This window comes from Thunnus albacares, chromosome 5 (assembly GCF_914725855.1).
Source record: "Thunnus albacares chromosome 5, fThuAlb1.1, whole genome shotgun sequence".
In the NCBI taxonomy this organism is placed as follows: Eukaryota; Metazoa; Chordata; class Actinopteri; order Scombriformes; family Scombridae; genus Thunnus; species Thunnus albacares.
The window spans coordinates 17,700,777-17,721,808 of NC_058110.1; the positions used below are offsets into that span (position 1 = coordinate 17,700,777).

The 21,032-nt window shown below is 39.5% G+C and overlaps 1 protein-coding gene and 2 long non-coding RNA genes across 8 annotated transcripts in view; 1 reads left to right on the forward strand and 2 right to left on the reverse strand.

Annotated features, from left to right (window-relative positions):
- c1galt1a (core 1 synthase, glycoprotein-N-acetylgalactosamine 3-beta-galactosyltransferase, 1a) lies at nucleotides 1-7,219 on the reverse strand. 3 transcript variants are annotated; one of them, XM_044352609.1, is made up of 4 exons: nucleotides 6,272-6,855; nucleotides 4,969-5,226; nucleotides 2,959-3,623; nucleotides 1-1,383 (listed from the first exon to the last, which is right to left on the reverse strand). In XM_044352609.1, the coding sequence occupies exons 2-4, from the start codon at nucleotides 5,177-5,179 to the stop codon at nucleotides 1,048-1,050; spliced, it is 1,212 nt and encodes a 403-aa protein (XP_044208544.1). In that variant the 5' UTR covers nucleotides 5,180-5,226; nucleotides 6,272-6,855; the 3' UTR covers nucleotides 1-1,047. The 3 variants fall into 3 exon arrangements, with proteins under 3 accessions (XP_044208544.1, XP_044208543.1, XP_044208542.1); XM_044352608.1 differs by lacking the exon at nucleotides 6,272-6,855 and adding an exon at nucleotides 5,442-6,211; XM_044352607.1 differs by lacking the exon at nucleotides 6,272-6,855 and adding an exon at nucleotides 6,875-7,219 and having other exon boundaries at nucleotides 3-1,383.
- Nucleotides 6,290-20,732, forward strand: LOC122982963. Its single transcript, XR_006403570.1, has 3 exons — nucleotides 6,290-6,299; nucleotides 15,986-15,992; nucleotides 17,717-20,732. It is a non-coding gene; the product is annotated as an uncharacterized LOC122982963 (long non-coding RNA).
- LOC122982960 overlaps nucleotides 12,072-21,032 on the reverse strand; it is a 13,826-nt gene continuing 4,865 nt past the window's right edge. For 2 of the 4 annotated variants that reach the window (XR_006403566.1, XR_006403564.1), the window contains 3 exons: nucleotides 16,309-16,432; nucleotides 15,358-15,476; nucleotides 12,072-12,710 (listed from right to left, as the gene is read on the reverse strand). This is a non-coding gene — a long non-coding RNA (uncharacterized LOC122982960). Of the gene's footprint in view, nucleotides 12,711-15,357; nucleotides 15,477-16,266; nucleotides 16,433-21,032 lie in introns of all 4 variants that reach the window. The other 2 variants (XR_006403567.1, XR_006403565.1) reach the window with 2 other exon arrangements.

The following is a 21,032-nucleotide window of genomic DNA, read 5'->3' on the forward strand; positions in this document are numbered from 1 at the left end:
TTAATTTAAAATGTTGGTGCATTTTTCTGCAGCTGTTTATGAGTGATTCTTAGAGCTCAGCTCTAGTGCAGACAGTAATGTTCAATCACACCTGCTACAATGTTTACTGTTGGGTTGTATAAAATTACTTCACAAGAGGGATTAATTTGAGTTTACTATAATACTGTGTTCACCCGAAGCTACAGTGTTCTCAAACAGAAGCACACAAGGGGTTTCAAGTATGCGCCTCTACATCAGAGCATCTCATATCAGTCAAAAGATAAAAAGAAAATACATTTTTCACAAAACAGTTTCTTGCTGAAACAAACACTGCATCGCTGCTGGCTGAGGATTTAGTCTGCAATAAATACTGCACTGCAGAGGATTTAAAAATTAAATTAAAATGTTAAGACAAAATGTAGAAAGAGAAACAAACGCTTAAACATTTGTACAGACATCTTTGCATGTTGTTTCAGAAAAGCCCAGAAAAACATTAAATAATAAAACTGTGGCCACAAAAAAGAGGCAAAACACTGAGAAGTTGTTACAGACACGTCTGTTTGTTGCTGCTCTATATTTCAAGGAAAGATTATGAATACAGTGTGATAAAAACCTTTGAATACAACTGTTCCTGTATTATTGGCTCAGATCGGATACTCTTCTTGCATCACTCCAAGCTCACTTCTGGGACTGCGTGACATCATAAATCTATAAATGCACATACGGATGATGTCAAAATGTAATGAAACTAAACCAAGTGTTTATCTTGTTCAAATATAGCAAAGCCACCTGGAGCTGCCACTGAATCATATTCCAATTTTAACCACTCACTGCTTGCAATTACAGTGTCATACTGACTGGAATATACTGTGATTGGATCAAGGAAGCCCTGTCAGAGAAAAACACTAGTTATCCATACGGCATTGGGCGAAGCAATTCTCTGGCATATACATCATACTACAGCTCCTATCACCAACTAATTGAGTGAAAATGGCCCTAACTGTTCTTGATGTAGATTCAATCAGACACGTCTCAGTTAAAACATTCAACCACAGCAGAATCACAGAGTCAGTGTTGTGTGACTGCAGTCCTGTTCTCAGTGAGGCGTGAGTTCAAATGATCTTTTTCCTCTTTCTCTGTCTCTGCTTTGGTTTGGTTTATACTAACAGAGAAGGCTGCAGTTACGTGACTTCTTCCGTCTGTCACTCCTTGAACTCCTTTGAGTCCAACCATCACGGCTGTATGTGAGAGTGAGCCGGGGCTCACACCGAGGCGTACGGAGGGCCGGTAGCGTGGCCTGTAACCGTGCGCTCTCAGGTGATAGGTGTAATACTCCAGTGTGTACATCAGTTCTGCCTCCACATAATGGAACGATACTGCCAGGTCAGAGCAGCACTGTGGACCCTGAGGAAGAATAACACACAGACCAAACATGCAGACACACACATAGTGCAACAATGTTATAACACTTGACAGTTGGTAGCATTTTAGCGTTATAATTCTTAGACATACACCATCCCATTCCCTTGAATGAGAAAGTGTGTCCAAATTTTTGACTGGTACTGTATAGACAAAAAAACCTTTTGTTGTAAGAGTAGCAACTGAAAAGTCTATGAAAAATCCAATTTCAACAACTTCATCTATTAAAGAAAGAGAAAGAAACGAATGCAATGGAAATACTGTCTCCATTTTATGAAGGACAAACACTAACTATTCCAGTGGCATGAGGAGCCCAACAACAACTGAAATTGTCAAGGTTACTAGTACTAATTTACTGGAAAATAATAGAAATTGATCTGTTTTTGTATGAAAAATGCTACATGTAGCACATCTCACATTTTCTAACATGTACAGTACAACTCACAAATATATAATTTTATTTTTTCAAACAGCTGTCACTGAAGTTTTAGCAAACATTACTCAAACAGGAGTAAATAGTGGACTTGTTGGGGACTATTTTCAGCAGTGGATTAATACACATTTGGTAAGCTAGTTAGTATTTTCAGCAGCAGGATGTAGTATGTGAGATTGACTCAAAATAAACTACAGTGCCCGTGTTCATCGTGATGAAGGATGCTACTCAAGGCTTGTTCTTGTTAGTATGAATAATGTTGTTTCTGGTCTTTTTGTCTTTGTTCACAATGAGAAGAATATATATCACCATCCTTATTCTTTAACTCTTCAAGCTGTCATATGATGACAGTTCTGAAATCACAAATTTCCATTTGTACAGTCTGATAAAAACATAATTACTTTAATATTAAACGTAGATTTGTTTTCGTGTTTCCATTTCAAAGACAGGGGACAAAGTGGCTACATAAGCTGGCAGTCACTCTCTGACAGGATCAGTAATGGACCTGTCTCATTTTAATTGCAAAGCAAGATAAATTAGTTGCATCATCAGCAACAAATTGAGCAATTTTCCTTTTGTTGACAGGACATTGTCTATGCTGCAGACATCTACTTTAAAATGAACTCATCTCTATTTAAATCCTCTAGTTCTATGCAGGGGTCAAGTGCGGAATTCGAATGTGCAGATAATCACAAATTCATATATTTTGTTATTATCCCTCTGATGAATCATTTATACCAAAACCTACATTTTGTTGAATTCATCAAAAGAAAATACACAGTATATTGCGCACTACTCACTTTCAGTTCGGTTACAAAGTAGGTTCCTACTATATATTTTAAAATGAAGAATAATTGTCTCACTTTAAGTGCAGTTGTACGCTAATGATATTAAAGGATTTTCTACTAACCTGACTTGCCCCTTTCCAATGAGGCTAATCCACTCACAGGATGTCTTTCTTGCCAAGGGACTGTTCATTAACCACCTTGTGCTTTTAGTAATGGTGCCTTGAGCACAGTTAAGATTGATGTTGATTTCTTTGATTCTGAAGTGTTTACCAACCCATAGTACCATTTCACAGCACTGAACGATGTGACTAGCTCATAAATAAAACAGAGGGGACTTGCCTCAACAATTGGGTAGTAACAGTAGCTCCAGTACCAGAAGCTCTTGGAGAACTTGCCAGTTAGATGGTGCTCTGGCACAAACGGGTGAAAAGTTTCTCGATGCAAAGTATCTCTGGAGTCCCCAGCCAGGACGCCCATCTTCTCCAAACACTGCCCCAGTGCTAGATCTTCTACAGGGGTGGTGTGTGTGCAAACCTTGGTCCGAAAACCTTCCACAAATCTCTTGAGGGCTTCTTTGCTAAGCACATAGCCTGCCCCTCCACTCATGTAGCCTTGCTTGGTATAAGGCTTGAAGCGTTTGCCAAAGTAGATGGGTTCATCAGGGGTGTGGTTGGACAGAATCCAGCGAAGGTTGTCCACCACCACATAGGTATCATCGTCTGCTTTTAAGAACCAGTCTGCTTCATTCGCGTGGTGCTCATAGACATAATGGAAGGCTCGAATGGTCTTCCAGTAGAGCTGGTCACGTCCCTCCTTAGTGCCCAGGCCCACAGTGGGGAAGTCTGGGTCCTCCACAGAGCTCATGAATACCACCACATTGCAGTGCCGACTCCAGGTGGCCCTGACATGGCGGGCCCTGCTCTGCAGGTTATACGGCCCTGTCATCACCCAGCAGAGAACGCGGACCTTCTGGTACAACGTATCTGCCACCCGGCTGTCTTCATCTAGAGAGACACAGAAAACAGTACTGTAAAATCCACTTAAGGACATATTTATATTTGGTAAATTGTTGTTATTATATGTTATATATGTTCAGGTATTACTGTACATACAACTGTTATTATTCATATTGAATAGTGTTGTGTAATAGGTGAACTATTGTTAGAATACAGGTGTATACATTATTATTATTTATGATAATAAATATTTGTTTATATTTTTATATTAAGGAGAGTGTTGTTACGTTGTCTAGTGTATATGTGTAAAGAAGTTTAGGAACAACGCGGTGCTAGTAAAATGTAGAGAAGTTTGCCAAATCTTGGATCAAAACAAGTTTTTGACTGTGTCATAGTGTGTCTTATAGTGTAACATTGTGTAAATTGGAATAGAGCATCAAGTTGATAATGGACCAGGGTGAGATCTAACTTTTGGACAAGCATTGCCTTTGGCCTTCTTAGACTGTGCAGTACACATGGAAGTGGACAGAAGCCTTCACAATGAAGTATAAAGGAAACCCCGAGAGACAAACAATATTTCCTTTATATGTGTCCCCAAGTACAAAAGTGAAGAAGCTCAAACACTTCTGGAAAGTCTTAAAAGCTTGTGGCTACCCAGACTAGCCGTTTGCAACAGCAACAAGATCCGGTAAGAACATCACAACAACAGGTGGTGAAGTAAAGAAGAACAGACGCAGCAACACTGTCATCCTATACATTGCTGGAGTATCTCAGGTGAATCTTCACTAAGCACTGCATCCTTGTGTTTTTCAACCACAACAACACACTGAGACAGAAGCCTGTCCACTCTAACAACCACACATCCAAACATAAGCAATGTAGTACATGCAGTCCAATGCAGTGAGCAGTGCACACACATATATATCAGGGAGACAAAACATGCATGTCCCAACACAAGGAGGGCCAACTCCTCAGGTCAAGACTAAGCAGTCTACCTACATCTGAAACACAAGGGACACTCCTTTGAGAACAGCAATATACACATACTGGACAGAGAAAAGAAGAGGTGGTGTAATACCCATTCACACCTTGACTCTTGTGACTAACACTCAAAAATGACAGCCAGGTGGACTAAAAACCCACATGTGACTCTCAAAGTGTGAACAGAGGTTAAATGTCTGAAACCCACCAGTCAGTCAGAACTTTGATAACAAATCCAATGAGTTCAACCAAACAAGAAATAAACACTGTTATCTGTATTACAGATATGTAAGGATATGTCAAAAGATGTAAGGTTATGTCTAAATACTGAAGAAAAAAAATCCTATTCATCACCCCATACATGTTAAATTATTTTATCTCTTGAAGACCGGTGTGTATGAGTGTAACGCACCTGCATGGTGAGGGTGGAGCAGATTGATGAGAGCAGCACCTTCCTTCCTCCAGCTGGTTGGCCTCTCTCCCACCACTGTGGCTTTCTCCTGAGCCTCTGACAGCACCGGGTAGCTCCTCTCATACCACACCTGGCGCAGGAAGAAATAGATGCTGCAGGCCCCCACCAAGAAGCCCAGGGAGAAGGCCCATCTGGAGCTGGGGCCCTTCATGGTGACACTGGAGCCTCTAGCACCGTGATGTCCCAGTTACAGCATGTCTACATGGAACCACAAGACACCAGGATTGATTTAATGCAGGCCAATAACAAATATTTTCATTATCGATTAATGTTGTTGATTATTTTCTAAATGAATAGTTGATTGGTCTGTAAAATGTCAGAAAATTGTGAAAAATGACGATCTCTGTCTCCCAAAGCCCAAGATGCAACCTAAAATGTGTAAGATAGCAGCAACTAAAACAGCTCCTGCCTACCTGAACTCCCTCATTCAGGTCTACTCTCCCTCCCGCTCACTATGCTCTGCCAATGAAAGGCGCCTGGTACCTTGACTCTTCTCCTCTGTAGTTCCCCGGTGGTGGAACAAGTTACCAAACTCTTTTCGATCTGCAAAGTCCTTCTCAATCTTTAAGAAAAGACTAAAGACATGGCTCCTTCTCTACCTTCAGTCTTTCTGGACTGAAGAAAAATGCCAAGAGAATTTTAACATTTTTTCTTAATTAATTTTCTGTCGCTCAACTACTCGATTAATAGACTAATCATTACAGCTCTAATTTAATGTAGAGTCAAAACCTGAAATTTTTTTTTAGCTGATTTTATGTAGCTGCCCATTTAATTGTGTTATGTAATCATTAACAGACAAGTAGTTAGTTTTAAAGATGAGTGTTATTAGAACTTTCCAAGTATCCTAAATATTATTTTACAAATACTGTGTCAAGTAAGGCCATAATCTCCAATGGTGTTTGCACAGTGAGTTTTTGATGTGTGCATAAATGAAAAGATGTTGTGAGCTATTAGTACACTCTGTTATCTTTAAAACATATTGGAAACACTTTTCACTTTTCAGACTCAGATTAAAACACATTTTAAGAATTTCTCCATGGAGCCTAATCACTGACAGCCACATTCACAGGGACAATTTGCCTTAAAATCTAAGACAAACAGACAACTGTCTCAGTAATATGGCAATCAAAGCATCTAAACGTGGCATTATTTACTGGAGTCAATCCACAAACACTGAACTAGTAACTGATCCTATGGACTTTTTCATGTCAAACCAAAACTATTTTACTTGAATAGGACTTACTGTAAATCCGTGTCCCGGTAAAAATGTTGTCAAAGTGATTTGTCCCACTAATCACTATCTGTCGAGACGCTTCAGGATTTGTCTGGATGATATTATGCCTTCTTTTTCTGTTTAGCTTAAAGAGAGACTGGTTTAAACTCAACACATTTGAATTCAGTGTTGGAGATGTCATATGGATGTGGACTTCTGGTTCTTTGTGCACATTGATTCCACACTCGATATAGTGTCAAAGCCAAAAATGTTTGCATTTGAGTCCATCTGTTGCCTCACAGATGAGGTTAAAGACCTCAAAACTGACGCAGATGTTAACGATTAACATGGCGAGAGCAGGTTTGGGCAGAATTGTGCTCTCTTATCACTGCTTCCCTGCATTACCCTGACGATTAATAACATGAGGCGACAACCCAGTTCGCAGCATTTCATCCTACCAAAAACACATGACAGACTGCTGTGACAGCGAAATAAGGCCATGTGGAAACAAGATCCCCCTTTAAAAATCTGCTGAAATGCTCCCATAGCTCACAGCCGCAGCTTTGTGTATACCACCGGTCAGCAGGAACATATTTAATTGTAGCTCTACACCCGTTTGTGTGTGTTATTTACCTTTGCTGGGGGGTCAGTCATTTGTGATCACGATATGCTTGCAACTCCTTAAGCAGCGAAATATTTCCCGTTTGGAAAACGGCACGAGCCTACAGTATACTGTCATATCGTCACGTATTGGTCATATTCATCCGATGTGTTGTCGGTGCCTATTTTGCGCCACCAAAATAATAAGATGATTAGTAGGAGGAAAGCTACTGTACAGATTTACATTCTCCAGCATCACGGGATAAGCTCTGAAAATGCGGTCTGTCATTGGCTGGCTGCCGGTGACGTGTGGAGGAGGCAGCCTTTCACGTCTTGAAATCATGGATGTTTATGCATTAACGGAAATTAACTGAGTTTAATTTATACCTATTTTTTTAAAAAAAATAATTTTAATGTCTAATTTTGAGAGGCAAAGCGCAAGAGAGAAAATTAGGTAAAGGTGTTCCTCTATCAATCATGACCACTAGGTGTCACCCTAAACCAGCTTAATAGACACTAGACATGATGAATCAGTCTTGCACACATGCAGTCAAGAGATGTGCATAGTGTCACATGAAGACAAGATTGATATGTACTTCCATATGAGCAGAAGTGAACTAAGAAACAAACAGCGAAACAAAACAATAATAAATACAGATAAATGGCATCATCTCAACACTACCAATAAGATGCATAAAAAAGACAACTGACTGAAAATAGGCTACTGAAATAGTTCAGTATTAACCGGTGCAGTTGAACTACGTGGATCAAGTAATGGAGGGGAGTGGTCAAATATTTAGGACGTCACAGACAGGGTGACCATTATAGTACATATACTGCATGAATTATAGTACAGAAAGGTTAGACTCTAAACTTGTACAGTATACAGAACCTCTTGAGCACCAAAATACAGATGGCCCATGTTCACATCAAAAAATTTCAACTTTCGACTTTTGACTCCACAGCCCTCTTCTTCAAATGTGGCTTGACTATTTCAGACAAACATGCTGTTATCAGACTAAAAAGTTTGAGAAATGATTTGTTGATCCTAGATGAAGTTATAAAAGGGAAAAAATGAGTAGAGAGTTGAAGCCATGATCAGCATTATTATGATTGGCTGAGTGCTGATCATGTGACAAAACAATAATAAATACAGATAAATGGCATCATCTCAACACTACCAATAAGATGCATAAAAAAGACAACTGACTGAAAATAGGCTACTGAAATAGTTCAGTATTAACCGGTACAGTTGAACTACATGGATCAAGTAATGGAGGGGAGTGGTCAAATGTTTAGGACGTCACAGACAGGGTGACCATTATAGTACATATACTGCATGAATTATAGTACAGAAAGGTTAGACTCTAAACTTGTACAGTATACAGAACCTCTTGAGCACCAAAATACAGATGGCCCATGTTCACATCAAAAAATTTCAACTTTCGACCTTCGACTCCACAGCCCTCTTCTCCAAATGTGGCTTGACTATTTCAGACAAACATGCTGTCATCAGGCTAAAAAGTTTGAGAAATGATTTGTTGATCCTAGATGAAGTTATAAAAGGGAAAAAATGAGTAGAGAGTTGAAGCCATGATCAGCATTATTATGATTGGCTGAGTGCTGATCATGTGACAAAACAATAATAAATACAGATAAATGGCATCATCTCAACACTACCAATAAGATGCACAAAAAAGACAACTGACTGAAAATAGGCTACTGAAATAGTTCAGTATTAACCGGTGCAGTTGAACTACATGGATCAAGTAATGGAGGGGAGTGGTCAAATGTTTAGGACGTCACAGACAGGGTGACCATTATAGTACATATACTGCATGAATTATAGTACAGAAAGGTTAGACTCTAAACTTGTACAGTATACAGAACCTCTTGAGCACCAAAATACAGATGGCCCATGTTCACATCAAAAAATTTCAACTTTCGACTTTTGACTCCACAGCCCTCTTCTTCAAATGTGGCTTGACTATTTCAGACAAACATGCTGTTATCAGACTAAAAAATCCTGTGAACACTCATCCAGATTATTAGTTTTTTTAGTTAAGTTTGAGAAATGATTTGTTGATCTAGATGAAGTTATAAAAGGGAAAAAATGAGTAGAAAGTTGAAGCCATGATCAGCATTATTATGATTGGCTGAGTGCTGATCATGTGACAAAACAATAATAAATACAGACAAATGGCATCATCTCAACACTACCAATAAGATGCACAAAAAAGACAACTGACTGAAAATAGGCTACTGAAATAGTTCAGTATTAACCGGTGCAGTTGAACTACATGGATCAAGTAATGGAGGGGAGTGGTCAAATGTTTAGGACGTCACAGACAGGGTGACCATTATAGTACATATACTGCATGAATTATAGTACAGAAAGGTTAGACTCTAAACTTGTACAGTATACAGAACCTCTTGAGCACCAAAATACAGATGGCCCATGTTCACATCAAAAAATTTCAACTTTCGACCTTCGACTCCACAGCCCTCTTCTCCAAATGTGGCTTGACTATTTCAGACAAACATGCTGTCATCAGGCTAAAAAGTTTGAGAAATGATTTGTTGATCCTAGATGAAGTTATAAAAGGGAAAAAATGAGTAGAGAGTTGAAGCCATGATCAGCATTATTATGATTGGCTGAGTGCTGATCATGTGACAAAACAATAATAAATACAGATAAATGGCATCATCTCAACACTACCAATAAGATGCACAAAAAAGACAACTGACTGAAAATAGGCTACTGAAATAGTTCAGTATTAACCGGTGCAGTTGAACTACATGGATCAAGTAATGGAGGGGAGTGGTCAAATGTTTAGGACGTCACAGACAGGGTGACCATTATAGTACATATACTGCATGAATTATAGTACAGAAAAGTTAGACTCTAAACTTGTACAGTATACAGAACCTCTTGAGCACCAAAATACAGATGGCCCATGTTCACATCAAAAAATTTCAACTTTCAACTTGGCTTGACTATTTCAGACAAACATGCTGTTATCAGGCTAAAAAATCCTGTGAATACTCATCCAGATTATTAGTTTTTTTAGTTAAGTTTGAGAAATGATTTGTTGATCCAAGATGAAGTTATAAAAGGGAAAAAATGAGTAGAAAGTTGAAGCCATGATCAGCATTATTATGATTGGCTGAGTGCTGATCATGTGACTGCTGTTAGATGACGTAGGTGTGTTGGGAAGCCTTCTAGCATGCTCTGGGCCAGTAGATTCTTGGACATTAGCCTCTTTTTTAAGATGTGTGTTCCTGCATTGTTACCGCTGTTATTTAGTTCTACATTGTGCTCCATAATGTTTCTACTGTTAGATATTACCAGTGAATGTGGTCACACTGCAAGTGATATTGGGTGCATGATTAGTATCGTTCTCCTCATTGAACATACAAGGGACTTTTAAGTGATAATTATATGCCTGGTCTGAAAATGTAACCTTATTAAAAAAATGCCAAAGAGCAGCTATAATTGCTCTGACAGATTTCAGCAAGCAGTTTTGTTCATGATCTGAATCACAAGTAAACTTTGCTTCACTTTGAAGAGTAACAAGCCTAAAGAGTTGGGAAGCACTATCCTATATGATACTCAGTTTTGTTTTTATTCTTAAATTCCAGTGAAGTAAATTACATGAACATAGTGAGCCATCAGGAGTCCACTGCCTCCTTGTTCTAGGCTGGAAATATAAACTCTGAGAATGTTAATCTGAAGTTTTTGAAAAAAAAAACAGTATTTGAAAACCAACTAAGTTCAGACATTCACTCTATATCTTAATGGGGACATTCCCACCTAAGATTTACTTACAGTCTTGAATTTAAGCTTATAGAAATGTGTAAAAAGTTAATTTACTTTTAACTGAAGATATTCCATTAGTTTTGTACCTTTTGCAATCAGCCAAGCAATTTACTGACAGAGATTACAGTATGTAGTCTTAAAAACAAGCCTGAGTCAGGTTGAATTACTGTACCCTACCCCTAACTAGTATCATAAATCATCACAGTTGTAATTTGGATTAAATATGATTCAATTAGAAAGTCATAAACTATGGAGAGTAAAGTCATGCTGCAAAATCAGACACAGGCAGAGAAGTTTAATACATGTTAAAAAAAAAAATCTGTTATATTTTGCAACACATGCCATCAACATTTATTCATTTTCACATAATGTTCACAAGGACAAGTGCAAACCTGCCTGAAAAAACAATTATTTTTTACATATTAATCTTAATACTAACTCACAATATACATTTCAGTACTTTTTTGAAGAATTCTTCCTAATTTCTCTGCTCCCAAGCATCTGAAGGCAAATATCATATATGTATACAACTCTGGGCCCTTCAGCTGACCATGTCATTGTTCATCTGTTATACTTCTAATAACAAAGCCGGGCTGTGGTGTTTAACCCCTGCCACTCCCTCTGTCCAAGACAATATTCACAATATTTGAAAAAGCATGAAATCTAGTGGCAACCTTGCAGTTAAGTACAAACAAAAAACTTGTGCAACTTGTGAAATAGCCAACAAAACCAAAAAGAAGAAAAAAAATTTGTAAAAGTGTTGTGTCTATTTAAAGTTAGAGATTACATTTGTGGTTTTAAAGCTACTGCGGTCAAAATGCTCAGAGGCTTTTTGAGGGCAGTGACATGGTTGTAGTATCCTGACTGAAATTTATGCAGAATGTTTCACAGTGAAGAGATAAGATTTTCAAAGCAAACTTATTGTAAATAGAATACCTTTTTACAAAGTGTGCTTTATGAGCCTTTGGTTTCTTGCGACTGCAGGAAAGTCAAATAAGAAAATGAAAAGTGCTCAAGATTTTCCTTAAAAATATAAGAGTGATACTATTTCCATCTTCCAACTCAGGCATTGATGTGTATTTAAGGGGCTGAAGTGGTTTAACAAACACATAAATTAACATATAAAACAGTGGAACAGTTAACGTCTGGCCTCAGCGTAGGTACCGTCCTTTGCTTTAATTCCTCTGTTTAGTAGAACCATCCATCAAAAGCCTTTACTTCCCTCAACAAAACTCATCACAGAAAGTATGTCTGGGTGAGCTGAAGCATAACTTGCTTTGATGTTAGCATAGTGAGTGAAGCCATTTCCCAAGGAAGCGGGAGGTTGCCTCTCCTCTGAAACCTAGTTCAAAAGGCTAATTGGGTGAAAAGAGAAACCAGTGTACGTGCAGGAATATACTAGCCACAACGTTAAGCCGACTCCAGTTTATTTCAGTCACTTTTAAGGCAGCAGTGCAGTCCTGTGACAAAACCCTTGTGGTCGATTGCTGGGTTTTCTCCCACTTTTTTCTCCTGCATGTTCATTCCTTTCACATTCCTTTTCACAACACACACACATACACACACACACACAGAGGTATCAAACCACACACAGCCCAGCTCAGAGACATTACAGCAGTAGAAGCAGCCAGAAGCAGGCATACAGCGTCCATATAGCAGCCACGGCCCTGAGTCAAGACCGAGAAGCTGAAGGCTCACTGGCTTTCAGCATCTGCACCATAGACTTTAAGTGTCCTCAGTCTCTCTCCACCTGTGAATCATCGTTCAGCAGATCAGCTCCTGTTGTATCTCAGGTCACATGGCAAGGGGGGCTCACTAAAGGAGAAGGTCTCACAGCCAGTCTTCAGCTCACCCTGGTCTGCGCACATGAGGTACGATCCGATCAAGTCCATCTCAGGGGAGGGAGCCGGGCTCTCAGGCTCCGATTCTGACTGGCTCATCTCCGGTTCATCCGAATATGACCTGGTGTGGAGGTGCAAGTGGGAGTGGGGATGGGGGAGCAGGTTCAGTCAGGCATGGCTAAGGCATTCTTCTGCCGTGGCTCTCTTCCTATACACACAAATACATTAACACCCTGGATGAGTGGAAATTTCCGAAGAGTTTACATAACCAGTGGATTTCCAGGATCTTCAGATTTCCTCAATCCATTTCCTCACAGCTGTCAGCCATATTTCTCTTCAACATTTGTTTTGGAAAACATAAAAAAGCACTTTTTGCTCTGAGTTTTTCCCCTCTATCTCTCACTGATTACTCAAGACTAAGGAATCTTCCAGTCTTTCCAACAGCACCATTAATCTGCTGCAGTTAAACAATACTGACAGGAGATTATGACTCTGGACAAGAGTCAGTGGCTACTGCTACTTTTCATCAACAAATTGTGCTGACAAATTAGGGCTCTGTGCTGGAGCACTCAGTCCGAATTAGAGTTTGAGGTGAGTTCATCAACAATATGGTTAAATAGTTTCCTTTTAAAATCACCTTGGTTTAAATTTTCTTGTGTTTTGTGTGGTTAAGCTTTCACTGATGCAGTGTAGTGTTGGGTGTAATATCAAAACAAAAGATACTGGCCTATAAATGATCCCCTTTTATCCTATGATGAAACATTTCTATCCTGATTGGAGTGGTCTCTTCCAGGATGACAATGCCCCCATCCATAGGCCATGAGGGGTCCCTGAATGATTTGATGAGTATGAAAATGATGTGAATCATATGCTATGGCCTTCACAGTCACCAGATCTCAACCCAATTGAACACGTATGAGAGATTTTGGATTGCCATCATCAAAACAACAAATGAGGGAATATCTTTTTGAAGAATGGTACAGTAGAGTTCCAGAGACTTGTAGAATCAATGCCAAGGCTGAGGAACACTATTCTTCAAAAAGATATTCCCTCATTTGATGTTTTGATGATGGTGTTGGAGAGTGCTGTTAACATGTAAGTCTAAAATCTCCAATAGGTATTCAATTATGTTGCAACTTGGTGACTGTGAAGGCCATAGCATATGATTCACATCATTTTCATACTCATCAAACCATTCAGTGACTCTACATGCCCCGTGAATTGGGGCATTGTCATCCTGGAAGAGACCACTCCCATCAGGATAGAAATGTTTCATCATAGGATAAAGGTGATCACTCACTCACTTGATTTGCAGTGACCCTTCCCTCTAAGGGGACAAGTGGACCCAAACCATGCCAGCAAAATGCCCCACAGAGCATAACAGAGCCACCAGATCCCCTCACTATAGGGTCAAGCATTCAGACCTGTACCAGTTTTTCCTTTAATATGTCACCCGTCTGTACATACAAGTACATATGGTTAAATGTTAAATTATAAAAGCTAAGCTAATATTTTCAAAATCTATACCTATATCTGTGAATGAAAGGGCCAACAATAAAACAATAAAAAATAAGACTATTGATAAAGAGACAATAGTATTTAAACAGCAGTTGTAAGCAAAATATAGAAAAATAAGCATTTAAATATTATTATATAATAAGTATTTAAATAGCAGTTGTAAGCAAAATATACAAAATAAGCAAAAAACAAAATAGTCAATATGGTTATAAAGTAAACAGTGCAGATATTGTGGCAACAGTATTAAATGGCAGTAGTGCAAAGTATTGTATAATATACATAGGTGAATGTCCTTGGGTATATTGTCCTTCAAGTTTATTGTTAATTGTTCATGGCTCTGATAGCCTGTGGGAAGAAACTCTTCCTCAGTCTCTCAGTGTGTGATTTGTGGCTGCGCAGGTGTTTGCCTGATCGCAGCCACACAAACAGTCCATTGCTGGGCTGGTAGGGACCCTTTGCTATCCTCCTAGCTCTGCTTATGTATAGGCTCTGCAGCGAGTGGAGTGCAGCACCTAGTGCACTCAACCGATCACACAATCCTCTGTAGGGCCACCATGTCCTGAGAGGAGCTGTTCCTATACCAGGCAATTAGGTTTCCCGTCAGGATGCTCTGCATTGCAGCAGAGTAGAAGGATAGCAGGACTTTCTGTGAGACCTTGAATTTCCTTAGCTGTCTGAGATGATACAGGCGTTGTCTTGCCTTTGCTGTCACAGTGTCAATATGTGTAGTCTATTCGAGATCCTACTTCAACTGTGTCATCATCAAACTTTATGACGGTGTTGGAGATTTGTTTGGCCACGCAGTCGTGTGTGTATAAGGAGTACAGCAAAGGGCTCAGCACGCAACCTTGGGGGGCCCCAGTGCTTAAGGTGAAAGGGTTGGAGGTGTGTCCACCCACCCTGACCACCTGAGGTCGAGTGCTCAGAAAATCCACGATCCAGGTGCACACAGGGTTGTTCAGACCCGGATTAGTCAATTTACTGGCCAACCTGGATGGGACAGTAGTGTTGAACACTGAGCTAAAGTCTGTGAACGGCAATCTAACATAGTCCCCTCCCCCGTTGTCACAGTGGGAAAGTGTGGTGTGCAGTGCCTGGGAGATGGTTTTGTGGTGTTGATATAGGCAGTAGGCAAATTGCAGGGGGTTTAAAGTCCTTGGTAGAGAGGAGCAGATGTAGACCTTTACTAACCTCTCAATGCACTTCATGGCTACTGAGGTGAGGGAAACTGGGCGGTAGTCATTAAGGCAGGCAGGGGAGTTAGTCATGATAAATGGCACTCAAATTTAAAAGATGTAGGAGATAGTGAGTATTTAAGGGCTGAATGCAGGACTCACCCACATACTCTGGGGTGCCCAGAATTTCCCTGACTTCTGTGATATTGTCCTTGCATCGAGACAAGCCAAAGTCCACAAAACGAATGTCCCCCAGAGGTTTGGCACTGGTCAGTCTGAGGCTGGAGAGAACAAACACACAGATTAGACAGAGGTATGTTACATAATGACTAATGTTCATTCAAGAAGCTTGAGGTTTGACAGGTCACCAATTACAAGTCAGTGTGAATGCATCAAAGCATTTCAGGTAAACGTTCCCATGAGGATTTGAGGTCTGGTCAGCTCTGAACTCAGATCATCCACTAAGCCAATCAGACAAGACTGAAGACAGGTAGGGTATCCCTGCCAACTAGTTAGATGGCTCCATGGTTAGTGTGTGCAAATACTTTGGTGTGTGTTCACCTGCTTAATTCTGGGTCAGGCTAACAAAATGCCAGAGTTGGTTGGAGCATCTGAGATAAATAGAAGGGGAAAAGGCAGGACAATGGTCCAGCTAACAGGCCTGGACCATTATAGTCCATCAAACTACACAAGCAGCTGAAGAGTGCATGAGATTCACTTCTTGAAAACACTTAACCTCACACAACTTTTTGTGGATTGGAACTGATCATTTTATCTAGAATATATGCAGCACTTTTGTAAGTTAATCATTTTTAAAAAATAACCCTTTTATATGAGCAAACAGACACCAGACACTTGGTTAATTTGTGAGATGCTTACGTAAAAAATACCCTCAATGATAACTGCCCTGTTGCCTCAGAGCCCAATAAAGAAAACACAATATTTCAGTCAGGTTCTTTTACAGACTGATTCCTTGTGGGAACTGGGTTGTGACACACTGAATGAGCTGAGGTTGCACAACAGAAATAATATCTGCCTCAGTCTGCCACTCAGGGGAATGGACTGTCCTACATTGTCATATAATTTTTAATCTTTCAGATCCAGATGCACCACATTGTTTCAATGCAGGAAGGCCACTCCAGTCAGGATCTGCTTGGCCAGCTGAAACACTTCTTTCTGTGTGAAGGTCTCGTCATTATTGGCAACAAATTGTTTGAAGAATTCATCACCAGCAGTGCTGAAAGGGAAGCACAGGACAGGAAACTGTGAAAACAAAACAAAGATGAGAAGAAAAGAACTGTACATGGATAGCCAACCAGTGGAGTTTAGTTTGGCTGACTTTCATTTTTGGTTATTCATTTTAACTTGCCATAATAAATTGCACCTTACACTGAACAAATACGCCCTTCCTTTCATTTTGAATAGCACAAGTTGACAATGGCAAATTCCAACCAATCCCGTTAGTACAATTCTAGTGAACAAACCCAAAGTCATTTCCACTTTCTTTAAAACTGTGTAACACCTCATCTCCTTACAGTTTGGCATGCTTAGACAAGGTGGATTTACGTTGGATGCTCCATCAGTCAGATCATTGCTTGAAGCTGTGTTCACCCAAAAAAACTTGAACAATGTGTGGTGGATTTAGATGGCACACATGCTTGTGTGCCATCTAAATATAAAGATATACGAGCGTAATTTGATTTTAGTGTTGAAAAGTTCTCATGTGTCTTATCTCTGAGTTTGTGTTGCACAAAAATGAACTTGAACTTGAATCTATCCACTAGACAGAGACATTGAGTTGAGCAGTTAGCATTTACTGTACCTCTCTGAACAATTAAAGGCTTGAAATTACAAAGTGTTTCAATAGTTTCATTAAGCTGTCAGTAGAAGTCCTGAGAGGCTTTAAAATCTTGATAATGACCATCTTGTTTAAGTTGAACAGACATTCTGGTTAAGCACTTGAGCATTATCCGATATTTCCCTGAAGTCTAAAGTGCTCTCCCTCCTTCCAAGAGAGTCAATGTACTCACTACTTCAGTGCATAGGCAGACATTCTCCCCTACATTGACATGCAAGAATAAACCTACTGCAGCCAACATAAGTGAAGTGAGGGCACAGAGAAGCTAAATAACCATTTGAAGACAAGAGCCATGAACAGATGAGCTTCGAACTCTGAATAAGGGGATATAAGTGGGAAAGAGGCAAAAATATTTCTCTATCTTAAAGCAGTAAACCAAGTCAACCTCATTTTGCAACAAATCTTCATAAATAAATGACCGCATAGGTTGATTGTACTATTCCCCCCCGGAACGACCCATGGGAGCGTTTTCTAATATGCCGCCTCCATCAGTGCTTTCCAAAATTGTTACAAATCACTGTTAAAACATAATTATGTTTTATGGTGTGACAATGTTGTGGTTAAAGTCTGGTTAGGTTTAGGTACAAAACCCACTTGGTTAGGGTTAGGGAAAGATTATGGTTTACGTTAAAATGATCATTTGAAACGTGGTGTGGGTTAAAGTTACTACTTCCTTAAAGTTAGGAAACCTTCGGCGTCATGGCAACAATTAACAATCGTAGTTACGGTTTTTAAAAAATTGTCCCACCTTGCAGTTGGAATCGGGAAGAAAACGGCGGTTTCCTGCAGCTAAGTCCACTTTTTGCCTTCTATCTATCTATCTATCTAGCCATCCAACCAACCCACCAACTCATTATGGAAATTTTTCACCTTATATTGATGTCATCATAATTACAATGGCCACTAGATGGCATATGTCACTCAAACGTAACTATAGGTAATTTTTGCCGGCTGAACTTTTAAACTATACTATTGTTTTTCTTTTGAGGATGGACTGCATTGTACATCTGCAGGAGAAGCTATTTGATGAAAGCCCTTCTTGGCTGATCACCAACCAGGTGCTCATTCACTGACGTCACCTCAACAGCACCCTGTCAACCAGTTTCCACAAGCCTAGCCTGCAAGCAAGGGTAATCATGCGGTTAAGCGAAATTAATTTTATTCTTGCAGTGTGTTGGATTTTGAAAAGATACTGTTAGGAGTGTGCAATGAGCATGGAGCATGTGTCAAGCAAAAACTTGTGATATCAACAGGAAAAGCATGAATGAGATGACTTGATGCTGAGAGTTTAATAAGATTCATGAGGAAGATAGTTGCAACTTAATAGATAGTCAACCCATTTGGGTTTTAAGAACATCTGACATTTAAAAAGGAAATTTTTTTTTTTTTTTTTTAGGTTTTATTGGTTTTATTGGTTTAGCTGCAATTCCTGGGGTTATGATGCATTAGGATTTCAATTCCTTTATCTACAGAAGTAACCTCATATTTAACCTTCACCTTGTATGCACCTACAATGGGTTTATTGCTTTATTACAATACACCAGTGCATCTAGAAACCAGGAAATGATGCGCTATGCTGTGCACAAAAATGTGTTAGATTATCTGATTGTCACAAAGTTGAGGAGCTCAGAGGGGATGCATGAATTTTTCATCTAATGACCATCTCTCAAACTAGTGATTATGCTGGGGGTTTCTGTGGAACTGACACATGCTGGGGGTAAACTTGAAATGATGAATTAATTTCTTGCTTTCATCTCCCTGACATTACCAGTGACTATGAGAAGTGTGGGTGTGGGCACAATGAGTTTGAACACAGACAAACTTGGGAGAGACAGATAGATATGGCTGTTCAAAATGTGATGTAGAATCTCTTTTTTGAGAGAACTTTCAAAAACATTTTTGTTGTTTCTGTAATGTCTTCTGTCTTACGCTAACTGTTAATAAGACTGCTGTATAGCAAGTTTGGGCTTCATGACTTGTTGCTCTGACAACAGTTCCAGATGAACTTTAAGCCAGTTTCCAAGAACCAAAAGATCCAGGTTCATGTTAAATCATCAACATCTGGATAACCTGGTTATCCATGTATGAAGAACAGGAAGAACATCACCCTGACCGTGGCTTAAAAACCTGGTGGGCGGCATGGTGTCTCAATAGGACAACTCCAATGTTCCTTTTCTTTTATTGTTATAAGTCAAATATTAAGCCTTTCAACTAGTAAAATAGGCTAGATATAAATAGATATATTTACTCATGCCTTTCATGGGAATGCAAATAGCCTATAACAACTTTGCTTACCTGAAGCGCCTATGCAAATATAAAAATTGCTTACCTGCACTGCCCATGCAAATGTCACAAGGCAGAGTGATAACGCATGGTACTCCCAAGAGGAGTACCACGAGAAGATATTGTGGAAAATTAAGTGTAGAGACGTCAGTTGGTGAGATATGGCGGGCAGTAGGGATGTGCAGAGAGCTCAGTATTTGTATTTGTATCTGTATTTGTTGAGGAAACGAAATTATTTGTATTTGTATTCAAATAAAGGTGGAAAGAGGCTTAAAAATCCTGCTTTTATATTCATTACGCTTTTAAGGAAATTTTAAGGAAAAATAAAATGCCAGTATTGGAGGAAGAGGGCATGGTTGCTACAAGTGATTTGGAAAAAGCAAAATTTTGTGAAAATAAGTTTAAGGCTGTTCACAGTGGAGCAAACATCTGTGAGGATGGTATAAAGAAAAGGAATGAGACACTAAGGCAACACTTGTACAAACTTGAGTAAATTAAGATAACACTGCAATCTCTATTTCTAATTCTCAGGAATTGCTCAGAGCTATTAAAAAAGGGAGGAGAACGGTTCCTGGAAAGGATGTCATTAGCCACAAGATCTTACAGAGATGAGGTGATTCACTTTTAAAGGAAATGTTGGCTTTCATAAATAACATATGGAAAGAGGGAACTCTCCCTAGCTCCTGGTAGCAAGCAGTGGCCAATCTTAAAACCAGGGAAAGATGCTTCGCAGGCAGGGTTATACAGGCCCATTGCACACTGCCACAGCAGTGTTGTGTAAAATAATGGAAAGAATGGTCACTGATAGATTAATGTGGAGGAGGGGAGTTGCTTTACTCCGATACAAAATGGCTTGTAGAGGGAGGAACATTGGGGATTCTGTGCTTTTGATTCTGAAATAAAGAAAGCCATGGTAAATAAAGAGGGACTAGTGCTGATGTTTCTTGATATTGAGAAGGCATATGTCATGCTATGGAAGGAGGGGCTAATTATAAAGTTATATGAGGCTGGAATTCAAGGGTGTATGCTCAGCTGAGATCAGGACCTCTTGAATTACAGGATTATTCAAGTTAGGGTTGGAAATGTTTATTCTGATGGCACAGATAGGGATAATGGAACAGGACTCCCCCCAGGGAAGTGTAATTAGCCCAGTGCAATTGAATGTTATGCAAAAGGATATCTTTCAAGACACTGAGACTGGTTTTGGACTCTCCCTAAAGAGGAAGAAATATCAAACAAACAACTGAGCGAATACAGGAAGCCCTAAACAAAATAGCTAACTGGGGTGAAAAATGGGGATTCAAGATTTCAGTGGAAAAAACAAAATTTGTCATATTTGATAATAAGAAAACTGAATGTCAGGGTTTATTTATGTATGAACAGGCAATGAGAGGGTGAGAATTCAAATTCTTGGGAGTGCACTTTGACAATAGACTAACATGGAAAAAGCAGATAGATGTGACTAAGTGTAAAAAGGTGATACATGTGATGTGTTCCCTCTCAGGAAGTTCATGGGTTGCAGGCCAGGACACAGAGGGATGATCCAGAGGGATTATATTACAGAGTTAAAGGCTGGTTCCCAGTTGGTCTGGTTTGTTGTCATTGTGAGCAGTAAGTCTCTGGATCTCAGGTCTCTACAAAAAATATATTTTAGCAGCATATCAACTATAAAGGGGAAAGTGCATGACTTAAACAC

Excerpts from the sequence above, each read along its gene's own strand:
- c1galt1a (XM_044352609.1), bottom strand. The coding sequence starts at position 5,179 with ATGAAGGGCCCCAGCTCCAGATGGGCCTTCTCCCTGGGCTTCTTGGTG. Across the intron at positions 3,624-4,968 it reads GCTCCACCCTCACCATGCAG|ATGAAGACAGCCGGGTGGCA; the intron begins GTGCGTTACACT and ends GTGTCTCTCTAG. Across the intron at positions 1,384-2,958 it reads GTTACTACCCAATTGTTGAG|GGTCCACAGTGCTGCTCTGA; the intron begins GCAAGTCCCCTC and ends ATTCTTCCTCAG.